This window comes from Pelobates fuscus, chromosome 3 (assembly GCF_036172605.1).
Source record: "Pelobates fuscus isolate aPelFus1 chromosome 3, aPelFus1.pri, whole genome shotgun sequence".
In the NCBI taxonomy this organism is placed as follows: Eukaryota; Metazoa; Chordata; class Amphibia; order Anura; family Pelobatidae; genus Pelobates; species Pelobates fuscus.
This window is the reverse complement of record NC_086319.1, coordinates 202,782,426-202,797,402: the sequence shown is the minus strand read 5'-3', so window position 1 is coordinate 202,797,402 and position 14,977 is coordinate 202,782,426. Positions and strand designations below refer to the sequence as shown.

The window sequence follows — 14,977 nt, the reverse complement described above, 5'->3', positions numbered from 1 at the left end:
CAGTCTGTGTAGTGTGGGTAGATGACGTGTCCCACAGGGACTTCACCTACCCAGACAAAGATGGCGGCGCCCTGAATATAGATCGGGGCAGAAGATAAAGAATTAAAAAGAGGTAATGTGGGGGGCATAGGGGCATTTGGGGGTGACTAGGGGGTCGATTGGATGTAGTGGAGGCGGGAGGGGGGTTAAAAAAAAAAAAACGGGATTCGGCATGACAGTGCCGCTTTAAGTAAGCTAAGCCAGGCTGCTTTCACAGAATTGTGACTGTCCTACAAAATACTAACAGAATGTTTCCAGTTTGTACCTTGGAACTTGGAATTCACTTTAGTGAATTAACCCTGTCAATCAGTACACACTGCCCAGTGCAGTGATGCAAGCACTCATTCAGTATTTAACAACAAGACGCACTTCCTGCAGCGCCAGCCGCCTTATTCCTTTCCCTGATGAAATCGTAGACGCTCTGTAACGTGACGCGTGGGTGTCTATGGTACCGGGTTGGTTGCGCATGCGCGGCGGACTTTGAAGTCCTTGAACTAGGACAGCCGGTGGCGGAATGTGGCGGATTCCGGGAGCCCTGGCCAGGGGTAAGAGCCACAGTGCAACCATATCGAAGGCATTAACCCTTAGCGGGGGAGGGGGTTTAACATCGCGGTTCCGAACTATAGAAGTGGTTATTCGGTGCAGAGTGTATCCACATGGTGGAGGTGTGACAGCTGCCTGGTCATGTGAGATAATAAATCCCAATATAGAGAGAGTGCTCAGCCTGGACTCTCTGTGCCCCAGCATACCTCCTGGTCGTTTCTTAATACCCCTACCATTTATGTTTGTTTGTGTATTAAAACCATTATTTTGTAGGACAAGCACAGTTTTGTGAAGCCAGCCTTGCTTAGGCTAGTTAAACTGTTGGTAAAATAAATCAATAAAGCTGTTGCCCTTCTTATAATTGTGTGTTATGTTTTGAAAAGATTGTACAGAACTGAAATCTGTGTTCAGCAAAAATAAAAAGTGAGTTTGGGTAATTCACTAAACCAGAGCATTGACAGGAGTACTGCACAATATCAGAATTGCAATATGATCTCCCCTATTTTTTATAGCTCAGCTCTTTTGTGCAGAAATGTAGAAGTCTGAAAGGGTCAATTATTCACAGTTCCTGTTTAAATGATTACTCCAGCTAAGTACCCCTTTAAGAATACATGTATCATAAATAATAAGCACAATAATCAAATACCAGTTGCTTACTTGCTGTAGTTGAGCTTTTAAAAGTGATACATTTTTAATAATATCAGGGGATTGGTACCTTGTTACCACCTGTTTTCTCATGCATTTATAGATAATTCATTAACCAATCATACAACTAATAAAACATTACTCACCTTTTAAAGTTTCCTTAACGTTTTCATATAGCAGGACTATTGCTAGGTTTTGCAAAGCACTAGTGGCGTAGAGTTTAAAACCCCTTTGTTTCACTTACCTCATTCCAGTGACGATGTTCCTCGCTCGGTGTTTACAATTTGCTAACTTAATCCAATGCCGGGGGGAGACGACCTAATGTCCATGCACGGTCAACATTAGGCCTTCCTCATAGGATAGCATTGACTCCATGCTTTCCTATGGGGTTTTGATGGATGTTCAGTTTTGTTACTGTAGGAAGCTCTATTAGCAGCTGTGTGGTAGATATAAACTAATAAATCCAGACACGGACCCCATGCTCACTGTGTCCAGAGGGCTACACCTCGCTGAGTATGCCCAAAGAAGGCAGAAATTATTGTCTGGGGTTGCTGTATCTCTTGTACAGAGATGACTTGCCAGCATGTTGGTCAGTCTGATATGCAATTGATATAGGTTCTCTTTGTAATGGCACAAATGAGCAAAAAACATTTTGAGACCTGAGTGGGGACTAACGAAGGGCAAGCTACTGATTTCCTCTCTAGGCTTTTGCCGTTCTCATTGTTCTCATATTCTGTTTTTTTTTCCAAGCCACTAGGGGCAGTTTTAACACTGCAGTTTCTCTAAAACTGCAATGTTTAATTTCAGGTTTAAGAGAAAAGGTACACTGCACCCAGACCACTTCAATGAGATGCAGCGGTCTGGGTGCCTATACTGTCCCTTTAACTGCTCATTGGTCATTAGCACCCACACGAACACTAAACATTATATGAACACTTGACACATAAAAGCACTTCAGCTTGCTCAAGTGCTTTATGTGTCTGGAGTTTGTCATATTTGTGACAGTTTATAAAAGTGGTGATTTCAATATACTTCTTTTTAGAGGCGGCAAACACCTGGGCAACAGCCAATGAGGTTTTCTTTGGGTTCCATTAGCTCGACAGAACTATCAGAAGCGGCAGTCACACAAGAGCAGGGATGGACAACCTTCGGCACTCCAGATGTTGTGGACTACATCCACCATAAGGTTTTTACACCCATAATGCTGGCAAAACATCTGGGGTGCTGAAGGTTGCATATGCCTGGACTAGTGTGCCTGACATAGCACTGGCAAGCCATTATGGTGGGTGCATGCTCAGTGAGAAGCCTCTGATTGATGTATTTCCTGGCACAAACTGAAAAGTCTGTGTCTATGAAGGAGGCAGGAGGGGACAGATTCCATAGGTTGCAGACAGCAGGTCTGCAGCTTTTGCAAGCATGGTGTATTTTCATATTCCCTGAAAGAAAACGTGCAGAAAAAAAATACATGAAATTTTCAAAAGTAATGTTCTTTTATTCCCTACACTACCCCACCACTAACTATTGATAATAATGGACACACAGTACTCATCCGGTCAAAGTGCAGTGAGTTATTTAATGTAAGGAACATAATTTCCCTAGCTTATAAGAGAACCATGTGATACAGTGAAATATATATATATATATATATATATATATATATATAATTTTAGTGTTTCTTATATTATACTTGAGATAATTTTACAATTCAAGAATGGATCACAAAGCTAATGCCACATACATAATGTGGGTCCCTGACAAAAATGATTAAGAACCTTTGAGATACAGCGAAAGGTGTGTTTCAATGTACAGACTTTGTCAGATCACTTCTAGTGATAAAATAGAAATTGGCCAAACCCATGACTAGCAATTCAGGTTTAGCAATGCAATGATGTAACATGTGTTTTTTTTTAAACTAGATTTCTCTGCTGTTTAAACTGTGAACTAAACAATGTGTAAACTGATGGCCACAGAGGTATGGCTGTAGACAAGAGTTGATGCAATATGATCAGATTCCACAGACCAGAGCAATATATTCTGAATTGGTGATACTCTTACTATACAAGTACCAGTAGCATGGGAGTTAATATTCAATCAATATTCATGAATACATGTTTGTGTTCCTGACCCTATAGTAATCCTTTAATGTAGTGGCTCTGGTGTCTAAAGCCTCGTCCTGCATGCTTTTTAATGTAAACACTTACTTTTCAAAGAAAAGGCAGTGTTTACATTGCTGCCTAGTAACACCTATAGTGACAGTCACTCCGACAGCCGCTAGCGGTGCTTCTTAGCCCAGTGCTGCACATCAATCACGATTGATCATCTCATCCGTAGAGATCGAGCCAGTCACAGTGAGACCAGCACATGGGGGTGAGTAAAAACACCTATTCCCATGCGATCGAAGGGGAGCAGGTGATCTAAAAAAAAAAAAAACACAGTGCATTACTGTTCCTGCAGTCCTCAAGTGCACCTTAGCTAACAGTCCGCCCAAGTAAGAAAGAATTACCGTAAAATGTCAAGAACCCTAAAAAAACCCCACTAAATTAAAAATGATATATTACACTTCCTGCAGTCCATTGTTTCAAATATTATTATCTTTTGAGTTAATGAGTTGTGATTTCTTGTTTGTCAGCTCCTTTCCCTGGCTATCAACCTTCTTGGTTAGGAAGATCAATATTGTGTTTTTTTTTTACTTTGTCTACCGAGCCTCCCTACCTTTTTGGGATTCTGCAAAGTCTACTGACGGTGACAGTGCTACTTTTTTAAGTTGCTTAATATTGATCTTCTGGTTAATAGCCAGAGAAGGGAGCTGTCATATACTAGGAATCACAACTCATTAACTCAAAAGATAATACGATTTGAAACAATGGACTGCAGGAACCGTAATATATAATTTTTAAATTAGTGGGTTTTTTTTTTTTTTAGGGTTCTTGACATTTTACGGTAATTCTTCTTTCTTACGTGGGTGGACTGTTAGCTAAGGTGTAGGTTAAAAATGATAAGACACATTGATAGAAAAAGATCTCACCATCTGCATTGCTGTAACACGTGTCAGGTCTGTACATTTTTATAGCCTATCACATTAATGTTAAAGCATGCAAGGACAGTTCTATATTTGTTGCTATATATTAGGAGTAGCCGACCATGGCCATACAGCTGTCTTTTGAATAGATATCCCAATGGCTGGCAAAGTATTCTGGTTAAGGATTCCAACAGCTGGACGGCCAGTGTTAAGCTATAATGGCTGTAATACAAATATGTTATTATCACATACTTCTTCTCCTGTTTGATTAATTACATTTTTACAACGGAAAATAAATAAATAAACATGTTCTGCTTCCATAGACTTCTGAGTTCTTCTCTTATGTAGCCATTCGAGGTGTGACCATCTGTACTAGCTTTGTAATTACAACACGGTGTTGGAATCATTGCCAGGGGTGTTTTATTAGGATGTGATTACTGAAGCAGAGATGCATATAAATTGTTTACACAATTAATAGTTTAATTTTGTTTTAGAGGGTTGCTTTTAAAACATGCAGATCTCTCTGATTAAATATTCATGGTGGTAAGGGGGTATATAATGATTTATTTATAAAGCATTAACACACTTTACAAAGCTGTACAATAGAAATTAGTAATTACAAACAAAATTACAGATTCAAATGGTGGTGATGCTTTTGCAACAGATTTTGCAATGACTGGAGACTCTTTGGTTATATTAGCAGGTCTTTTGGATGGGGTTAGGGATGGGGCATATATAAAAGTGTAGGGTGTAAATTAGAGATGGTGTTGGGAAACGTGGTGTGAAGATATAACAGGCTACTAAGGATATATCTGCTATATAAAGGAACACTCTAACTTTAAAAAGAAATTTAAACGTTATGTGTTCATCGCAATGCTTAGATTTAGGGCCTTACTTTGTTTAAAATAAATTGGAAAATTAAATTAGCATGTAGTTCAGCACCTGTACAGTTTCCTTTCTACAGCAGATCTGCCTTTTGTGAGAAAATCAGGCTTGATGATCTCTGTTCAATCCATTGATTCTTATAGAAAAGCCATTGGTGACATGAGGTTAAATTAGGGATTATTCTAGCCTTGGTGAAGGAATAATCTAAATTGTATTAAAGACAGGAGGCGCATATTTGCTTTATCTTCTTTACTGATACCTCCAGCAGCAAAGAAATAGTTAACATAACTTTTCAGAAACAACCAATCAGAACAAAAGAACAGTAGAAGAAAACTCTCAGGCAGACCCTCCCACTTCTTCTTTCTTTGAGGTCAAGCAGGAGAGCATGAAATCCAACTGAGCCAATCTGTAGCGGGCACAATCAAACGAGAAACCGCAAGAACCAGAAGAAAACCCGATTACACTGCAAGAAAAAATAAATATTGTGAAAGTAAACTGCCAAGGCAGAATGTCATACAAAATACATTAGTACTGCAGTACGTTAGGACATAATGAATAACTCAAACAGGCAACTAGTACCAAATAACAGTAAAATTCAACCAAACACATGACAGAAACAATACAAAATCACAACAAATACCCCCAAAATAACTCACAAACCAGGGAGGGAAATGTCAAAACAAACATGGTGGAAAATATTTGCCTCCTGTCTTTAATGAAATTTAGATTATTCCTTCACCAAGGCTAGAATAATCCCTAATTTTATGGCAAGACAGGAGGATTCATATTTGCTATTTTAACATCCAGACATAAACGCAGAAGAAACATGGGAGTGAGAACAAAATAAAACGTATGGAAAAAAAAAATCGACTCCCTATACCAGGCTTCCCCAAACTCCGGCCCTCCAGATGTTGCTTGTGGCAAACCTAGCCACTTCTGACTTATATGCAGCGTAGGTTGTCCATAGGCGGAATGTATACTGCAAGTCGTTACCTGTGATAATGCTATGTACAGCCGTTCGCCGTACGAATGTGGGCTCCCCAGATAGACCACACCTTCACCAGTCGTGTGGCACCAAGTAACCGAGTACACCCCGGTTGCAATCGGTATTTCAAGGCTCTCCTAGATGGCCGCCGATCGGCTACCGACCATGCGGCGGTCGGCCATCTTGGATCCTTTGTCCTTGCAGCGGTGTTCGGTCGTCGAGAGCCTGGAACGGAAAACGGCTACTCGATGATTGAACACCGCTGGACTTTCAGAGCGTTCGGGAGCCCCGCGTTCGGTGCATTATGTGTCCTGTACTTATTCGGTACTTTCAAACCCACTTTAATGTTTTATTGTATTATGTGCGGCGTTCGGTCAATTCAGCTGGGATCGGAGCGGTATTCTCACAAAGTGTGCGCTCCGACCCCAGCTATCTACCGAACGTTCAATTATTATAAAGTACCGAATATTGCGTGAATTGTGTATTTTAATGTCAATTGTCGGTTTTGCTGCACGAGGAGATAATCCACTTAAGCGTCCATTTTAGTGGAAGTATCCTTCTCGTGCAGCAATGCCTGTTGGGAAGGTCACAGTGCATGTTGGGAGAAATCCCCTGGAATTACTGTCTGGAAGCCCCTTGCATGGGGAACTGTATAAATATACTGCCTGTGAATAAACCGAGTTAGTTGACTCCCAAACTGTGTTTCGTCCGGTTATTGGGAGGATGGGGAATATTGCCGTGCTTTCTGTCTTGACTGTGGATTTCCTGAGGATACCAACGGATCTCGTGGACTAATATACTGCGTTCCGTTACATTGCTGAACTACAACTCCCATGATACTATGAATGAAATAGGCTGAGAATCGTGGGAGTTGTAGTTCGGCAACATCTGGAGGGCCGGAGTTTGGGGAAGCCTGCCCTAGACCGATCTGCGGCTAGGAGAATATCCGTAAGGGACCCATCGGATACCAGAGTCCCCAGTACTGCAGTGCTCCAAAGGAGCCAAAGACTGCCTTACATGGATGCATATATAAAATCAATAGCCACCCACGGGCAGAGAAATGAAGAAATCAAGTCACACCGATAAAGGACCGTAGACAACCAGCCACCCAGAGATGTGGCCTATCAGTAAAATAAGAGTATGACACAGACGAAGAAATGATTTTCGTTCTGCGTGATACTGAAAAAGGAAACACTGTCAAGGGAAAAAGAGAAAAACCACCACATCAACCGTGCGAATATCTGAGATCTGGTGGAAAGCCATGAGACAGAGGAGGAAAAACCAGCTTAGCTGAAAGCTGCCCGGGAGACTAATCTCCGTTAACTGGCTAGTCCCCAGGGAAAACAAAAGACAACCTATATGTCCCAGAACAAGAAATACTGCAAAGCAGGGGTCTCAAAAGATGCATACCTCAGAGCAGCCTGCAGACCGAGAGGCTTGTCCCAACGCAAGAGCCCTGAGAGGGAACATAAGTCACGGAAATGGTGGACCTGAAGACAAAAATAGACCGGAAAGACTTACCTAGAAAGAAACAATTGAGCCAAGGAGTTCAGGATGCCTATGACATGGGCCGCAAAGAGATCAAAATGCCTCTCCAGACACCAGTAATGTCAGGCCCTCCGGAAGTGCAGAGAAAATCACCTAGTGCCCAGTGTCCAACAGTCCCAGGGCAACTCTTGAGCAGCAACTCTCAAACATCAACATGTGTTGGATCCCAGCCGGATTCCAAAGGACGAACCTAGAGGCAGGAAGCAGTAACGGGTCTTCGCACGACAAACCCCAGATGTAGAGGGAACCACAGCTGACTTCTCAACAGTGATGCGAACACGAGTCTCAGAAGCTTGGTCTGATGGAAAGTCCTATGTATCATGGAGAAAGGCAGCCCCCATGAACGGCCAGACCTGGATGAACGCATCCATTGCTGCGTCGAGAGAAAACCAGGAGCCAGCCGAGGAACAACACCATGAGCAGTTTGCCCTGGACATGAAGTGGTCCAGATGGACCAAGCCCTATAGGAAGTCTAACACTCGAAACACTGGGAATGAAGCTGCCAATCATTGGCGTCCCACCAGTGCAAGGAAAAGTTCAGGAAGAAGTCCAGAGAGGAGCCAAAATCACCTTGTTGTTCCAGGCCCCCATGTGTCAAAGCCACCAATGGAGTTCCAGGCTTGGTCCGAAAGGAACACAACCAGGCCACAGGAAACCGAAGTCCTGAGATAGCGAGCCGTCAGGTGTAGTAGGGCCATTAATGCATGGGTCTCTGGAAGATGGCCTGAATGGAGGATGAGGGCAGACCCATGGTCTGTGTCAGTTTCCACAAAATGAGCAGAGGGCTTCGGAGCAAGCGTCTGAAATCCTTCCTGATCGTGACCACCTTGGAGAGAAGGAGACGGAGCACCGCCTGAGTCAAATCCACGATGAAGCTCAGAAACCAGACCCACCAAAAGTGCACCAAATCTGACTTCTTAACATTGATTACGAACCACAGATCCTGGAGCAGAAGGACCATGAGGAACATTAAGACATTGCAGGACAACGGGGTCCTGTGTGATCAGTAGAATGTTGTCCGGATAGACGCTACACCGTATCCCACAGGCTCTCCGAGCCGCCATGTCTGGTATTAACAATGTGATGAAGCACCATGGGACCGAGCCGAGGCCGAATAGAATGCAGGGAAACTGACAAATGCAGACTAGCCACCAGAACATTACCTGTCATCGCAATGAATCAGCACAGTGAGAAAGGCTTCCCTCATTTCCAGACGTGAGAACCGAACATCTACGCTGAGCAAATCCCTAGGAGATGAATGCCCTCTATCTTGAAACGTTGCTAAACGCGTTGAACAATTGAGCAGCCTGCCCGTAATCTGTAAGTCTCTTACCTGAGAAGTATCAAGCCCGGGTGGATTAGGAACCACAGACCCTAAAGAACCACTGGGGAACAGCAGGCGGTACTGGCACTGGGTGGAATGGGAGGAGAAAGATTCTGAAAGTGCCCTGTCAGCCAGCCCTCCAAGTCATCCAGATTACTGTCCAGAGTGTAAAGAGCCGCCTTGCAGCGCTCCATGGGAAAGCCACCTTGGCGCTGCCACACAATCAGATTGTAGGTTGGAACAATTCACGAAGGAGGTGCACATCCACTGGTGTTTCTTCATTCAGAATGTCATCAGCCATTGGAAAAAGCTGAGTCAGCGGGTCGCTGATATCAAGAAGCTTGTCTTGCTGCAGGCCCTTGTGCGGATCCTTTCTGGAACGTGCCAGAAAGTTGCAAACACCAGGTCAAAGTCAGGGGTAAGGGCCATCTTATCCGGTAGTGTAGGAGTAGGGCACCCCAAACGAAGCTTCGCCCTGACTTCTTTATTCAGAGGGCGGTGGAGCGAACACCTAAAGAACTCTGTAATGTGGCGTGGACGTGTGAGGGGACTTGGGTTGACGAGAGGCCGTCCCGAAGAATACAGTATCTTCATGGGATCGTCCGCAAGGACGATCAACCGGGGAATTGTTGACCACCATCTCTGTAACGTAGCAGGAGTAACAACCAAAAGGTGTCTTCACCCGGGCAAGCAGTGTACAAGTTGCCAGCCTTGTGGAAATGAAGGACATTTCAATAGGGGGGCCCCAGAAAAGGTGTCTACATCCACACGTCTGGCCGCACTGGGGCCCAGTCTAGCCAATTTAGCAGGTAATTTGTCCTTGTGTGGGGGGCGCCTTAGCCTGTCCAGGGACGCTTGCATGCGGAGCTTGTTCCCAGGGGTTGGAGAGACTCATCTGAGTTAGAGACTCTAGAGCCAGGGGTGAGAGGAGTAGGCTGCAAGGCAATCGGGGGGGGGGGTCAACCCCATGGAAGGCAGCAAGCACCTTGGGTTAGGGAGTCCATGAAAGGGACACAGACAGGCCTGGAGGCTTTTGGGCACATAAAGGCTGAAACATCAGCCACAGTAGTTGAAACAGAGAGAAAAGCACCGGTCAGTAAGGCAGAGGGCGCCTAGCCGGTTGGGGGGTCACCCAGAGTGCAAGAGGGGGTCACCCAATAACCACTATAGCTTAAAGCAGAGCAGTCCAATAGAGAGGGGTTACCCTCTGTCTGATGGAAATATTTGTGAATGAGAAGATGGCTGGCTGTGAGTGATCGGACAGCACCCTGAGATTAGTCGCTAGTGACAGGGTGGCTAGCTGTGAGTGACAGGATAGCCCATCTGTAGTCAAATGTGAGTGATAGGATAGCTGGCAGTGAGTGACAGGATGGTCCACCTGAGCTGGATGTGAATGACAGGATGACTCCTTGTGGCAGGCTGTCAGTAATAGGAATCCGCAGCGGAAACACATCACCCATCATGGCCCGGACAGGGCTGGGGGGGTCACCCACCCTATACAGTGCACTCAGGCATAAGACATTGTAACACAGTGAGGTCAGTAATAAGGGTCCTGAACACCATGCATACAGAAATGTGGCACTCTGCAATCTCCCAAGAGTGCCACAACAGTAGCAATGCACAGTGAGGGGAGACCAGAGCAGGGGAAAACCCACAAAGTAGTCCTCACTAGCCCAAACGCCCCACACAAGGCTAGATGGTAGATAAACAACCAAATATACTAGACTAAGTGGGAGGGTCTGCCTGAGAGTTTTGTTCTACTGTTCATTTGTTCTGATTGGTTGTTTCTGAAAAGTTATGTTAACTATTTCTTTGCTGCTGGAGGTATCAGTAAAGAAAGCAAATATGAAGCCTCCTGCCTTTCCATAAAATTGTAGTAATCGCCACTCTGGTGTTTGGTAATCTCGGAGGTCTTTTTTAAATAAAAAAAAAATTGCAATTTCTGAGAATCCTAGGAATGATTACACTCACCTGAACATGCATACTTGTAATGCTGCTGCTGGGGCCAATTCATACAACATACAAGATCCAGCACACTTACTCATTCACTAAACAGCAATTTCAAGTTTCACAGAATCCAATAGTTTTATTTAAAAAAAAAAAAAAAAGGACCTGCCACAACACCAATGTACCGAGTAAGTATATAAATCTCATGAGGGCAGCTATTTGGTTGCTAGAGTAGGGCCTGCCAAGAATGGGGTATATTGATGTTGTGGCAGGCTTATGCAATGTATGATCATATATTGTAACTAAACCCCTGTTATCTTTTGCCTAGGTGAGGTGTTTTTAAATAAAAGTATTGCTTTCTGTGAAACTTGAAATTGCGGTTTAGTGAATGAGTGAGTACGCTTAACCTTGTATGTTGTATATGTATAATTCTATTATTGCATTCATTATATATTGGAGGATTTCTCTGACAACCCTGTCAGTCAATCCAGCCGACCACTCATGTGATCACGGTTTCATACTATACCGCCAGAAAGGCATTAAAGCCCACTTTTGGGGAAGGGGTTAAGATGTAGTGAGTTTTGTGCTTCTTTTTTCCTTTTAATCTTGTAAAGGGCTGAGACCGCTAGAGACCATTTAAGGTCCTGTTCAGTTGCATAAAAGTGATTTCAGGGGGCGTGGCTCGACCGCACATGGAGTAAGTCGCACGCTGCACTTGCTCCCAGGCCCCAACCCGCTTAAGCCCGGATCCTGAGCAGAACCCGCGGTCCACATGGGGAAACCCAAACGGGCTACCCCCAGACACCCTCCCACTCCCCACACAATTCCCTACAGACACCCTAGCCGCCACGATCACGATAATCCCCAAAGACGGTAAAGACCCGACTAACTGCTCGAGCTACCGCCCGATCTCGCTGCTAAATTCGGACCTCAAACTTTTCGCCAAGGCCCTGGCCCGAAGGATCTCCCGGACCTGGTCCACGCTGACCAGGTCGGGTTTATCCCGGGGAGGGAAGCCAGAGACGGCACGGGCTCTTAACATCATACACTCGGCGAAAACCAAAAAACGCGAAGCCGTCCTGCTATCGACGGACGCCGAAAAGGCGTTCGATCGGGTAGATTGGACGTATCTCGCGTCCACTCTCCGCCACTTCAGATTCGGTCCCCAATTATGTTCCTGGGTGTCTGCATTGTACACGACGCCGACTGCACGGATCCGTGTCAATGGGACCCTTACACAATCTTTCCCCATCAGCAACGGCACACACCAGGGGTGCCCCCTGTCCCCCCTCCTGTTTGCCCTCTCTCTGGAACCATTTCTAGAGGCGGTCAGATGGGATGGAGGCATTACGGGGGTGATGCGGGATGCTGAGGAACACAAACTTGCTGCTTACACGGATGATATGCTATTCTTCCTGGAACAACCTCTAATCTCCATCCCCAACCTCCTCAAAGCATTCCACGAATACCACCAAGTCTCCAACCTGAAACTTAACCTGGACAAATCTGAAGCCATGCCTCTACTAGAAAACACTGAACTGGCCGAACGCCTGAGCACAATGTTTGCCTTCTCCTGGCAACCGATCAAACTGAAATACCTGGGCACATGGCTACCGCGAGACCTGTCACAACTATACCAAGTGAACTTCCTCCCCTCCTCTCGAACATCCAAAGAGACCTCCTCCGCTGGTCACCACAATACCTCACCTGGTTCGGCCGCATACAAGCGCTGAAGATGAACGTCCTCCCCAGACTGCTGTAACTCTTCGCGGCGCTGCCCGTCGCGATTCCCCAGTCGTTCTTCCGCACCCTTACAAGGGACATCCGTAACTTTATTTGGAACCGCTTCGCATCTCGCATACGCAGGTCCACCCTGGAAAGACTGAAGTCGGCTGGGGGAGCCGGGCTACCCTCCGTACAGCAATACTACCGAGCCACACACCTACAAAGAGTGGTGGTCTGGCACGCGCGTTCAGGCGCCAAACGGTGGGTGCCCATGGAGGTGCAGCAGGCTCGGGGGACGGTCCCAGCCAGGCTCTGGCTTGGCTCCCTTACATACGCGGAACTCCGAACCCAAAACCCACTCATCGACGCCACCCTTAGGGTATGGTGCACGCTGCGCTACACGCTGCCCAGCTGGATGGACTGGATCTACCTACACCAATGGACTGAAGACAGAGCCCTTAAACCTCTGACTGACGTAGTAACGACTCAAAGACCGATCCCACTAGACAGGTTCCACTACCACCAAGTGAAAACATATTACACAAACTTCCGAGGCAAAGATCACATACATAGACAACTGACTGAATTCGAACGACTGTGCACTGACAGAAAACACCTAGAACACGCAATATCCCACCTTTACACTAAACTACAATCGCTAGGCAATGAAAGCCCTCTGGGGTTTACGGACAAATGGGACTGGGAGACGGGTATACGCTTGACAACCCAGGAGTGGGACAAAATCTTCCTCCTAACCCACAAGTGCTCCATTAGCTCTAAATATCAAGAGATGAGCTATAAACTACTCACACAGTGGTATAGGACCCCGGACGTACTCTGGTGAATGCTGGAGATGTAACTCTGCTCTTGGTACCAACCTCCACATCTGGTGGTCATGCCCCCGCATAGTTCCGTATTGGCAACTGATACATTCTAAGATCAAGGAAATTGCAGACCCAGATCTTCCACTACAACCGCTGCCAATGCTCCTACACCACACACCCATACCTACCCAACGGTAAAAAAAATCCCTCGCGATACACCTGCTCTCCGCCGCGCAAAGCCTCATCCCACTGAACTGGAAAAGCCAGACAGTGCCCACCTACAAACAATGGGTGGACAAGGTAGGGGAAATACACAATATGGAAATGCTGACCGCGTCCCTGCAGGAACGTTCGGACAAATGTGCCCTCCTATGGTACCCCTGGACGTCCTATATCGCACGGGGACGAGCTTGACCCACTTGCTCGACCTCCGAGAGTCCCTTGGCGACTATACCTGCCACCCCGTCCCCTATCCCACTGGGAAGCCCTTGGTCCCGGATTTCCCCCCCCTCTCTTCCCTCCCTAATGACCGAGAAGCCACGACTGACCGAGGCCTGTGCTCTGACAACATTCCAGGTCGAGAACCCTCTCTCCACATGAGGGGACCACCTCCCGACAAACTTTGACGCACGGCCACACCCTCCTGTACACCACAGACCAACCTACTCCATGTGTCACTCACGTTAACCACAACCCAGGCCTCCATCGGAGATCCGCCCACGCGGACTAACTGCAAGCTGACTGCTCATAAGCCATAAATGTTACCGTAATCGCTTCCGACCAACTATTGAGTTAGACACACTGTTAATGCATATACTGTACAATGTAACATGATGCTTGATACCCTCCCCCACCCCCACCCCCCCCTTCTCTTTTTTCTGTCTCCCTCCCTGTCTTGAAAAATTCTACAAATAAAGAATGTCAAAAAAAAAAAGTGGTTTCAAGGGCAGTATTTGACCTTGGTGGGTTTAATGTTAAATTTCAGAGGGTTCCTCTATACTTAAAGGAACTCTATGGTCACCAAAACAACTTTAGCTTAATGAAGCAGTTTTTCTGTATTGATCATACCTCAGACCTGTCAAGTCTCACTGTTCAATTTTCTGCCATTTAGGAGTTAAATCATTTTTGTTTCTGTCTATGCAGCCCTAGCCACACCTCCCCTCGCTGTAACTGACACAGCCTGCACCAGTCATATACAGGAGGATCATCCTGCAGGATTTAGCAAGTTATTAACAGCGCAGGAGATGAGACATTCTAAATTAAACATATTTTCCAATAATGAAAAGTGTAAATGTTAGATCTCACTTTGCAGGAAGTGTTTAGGAATGTTGCACACTTTACTTGCAAGGAGGTGTGACTAAGGCTGGGTTAAATGGACACTCTAGTAGACAGCCACTAAAGGTGGAGTTAACCCTGCAAGGTAATTATTGCAGTTTATATAAAAAAAAAAAACTGCAATAACTACACTTTCAGGGTTAAGGGTAGTGGGAGTT

The 14,977-nt window shown here is 45.6% G+C and overlaps 1 protein-coding gene across 1 annotated transcript in view; it reads left to right on the top strand.

Annotated features, from left to right (window-relative positions):
- The first annotated feature begins 488 nt into the window (after positions 1 to 488).
- The window catches only part of DELE1 (DAP3 binding cell death enhancer 1), a 47,256-nt gene continuing 32,767 nt past the window's right edge, over positions 489 to 14,977 (top strand). Inside the window, exon 1 of the mRNA XM_063447916.1 lies at positions 489 to 584. Within this exon, the coding sequence (XP_063303986.1) occupies positions 554 to 584 (31 nt within the window). The 5' untranslated portion in view covers positions 489 to 553. The remainder of the gene's footprint in view (positions 585 to 14,977) is intronic.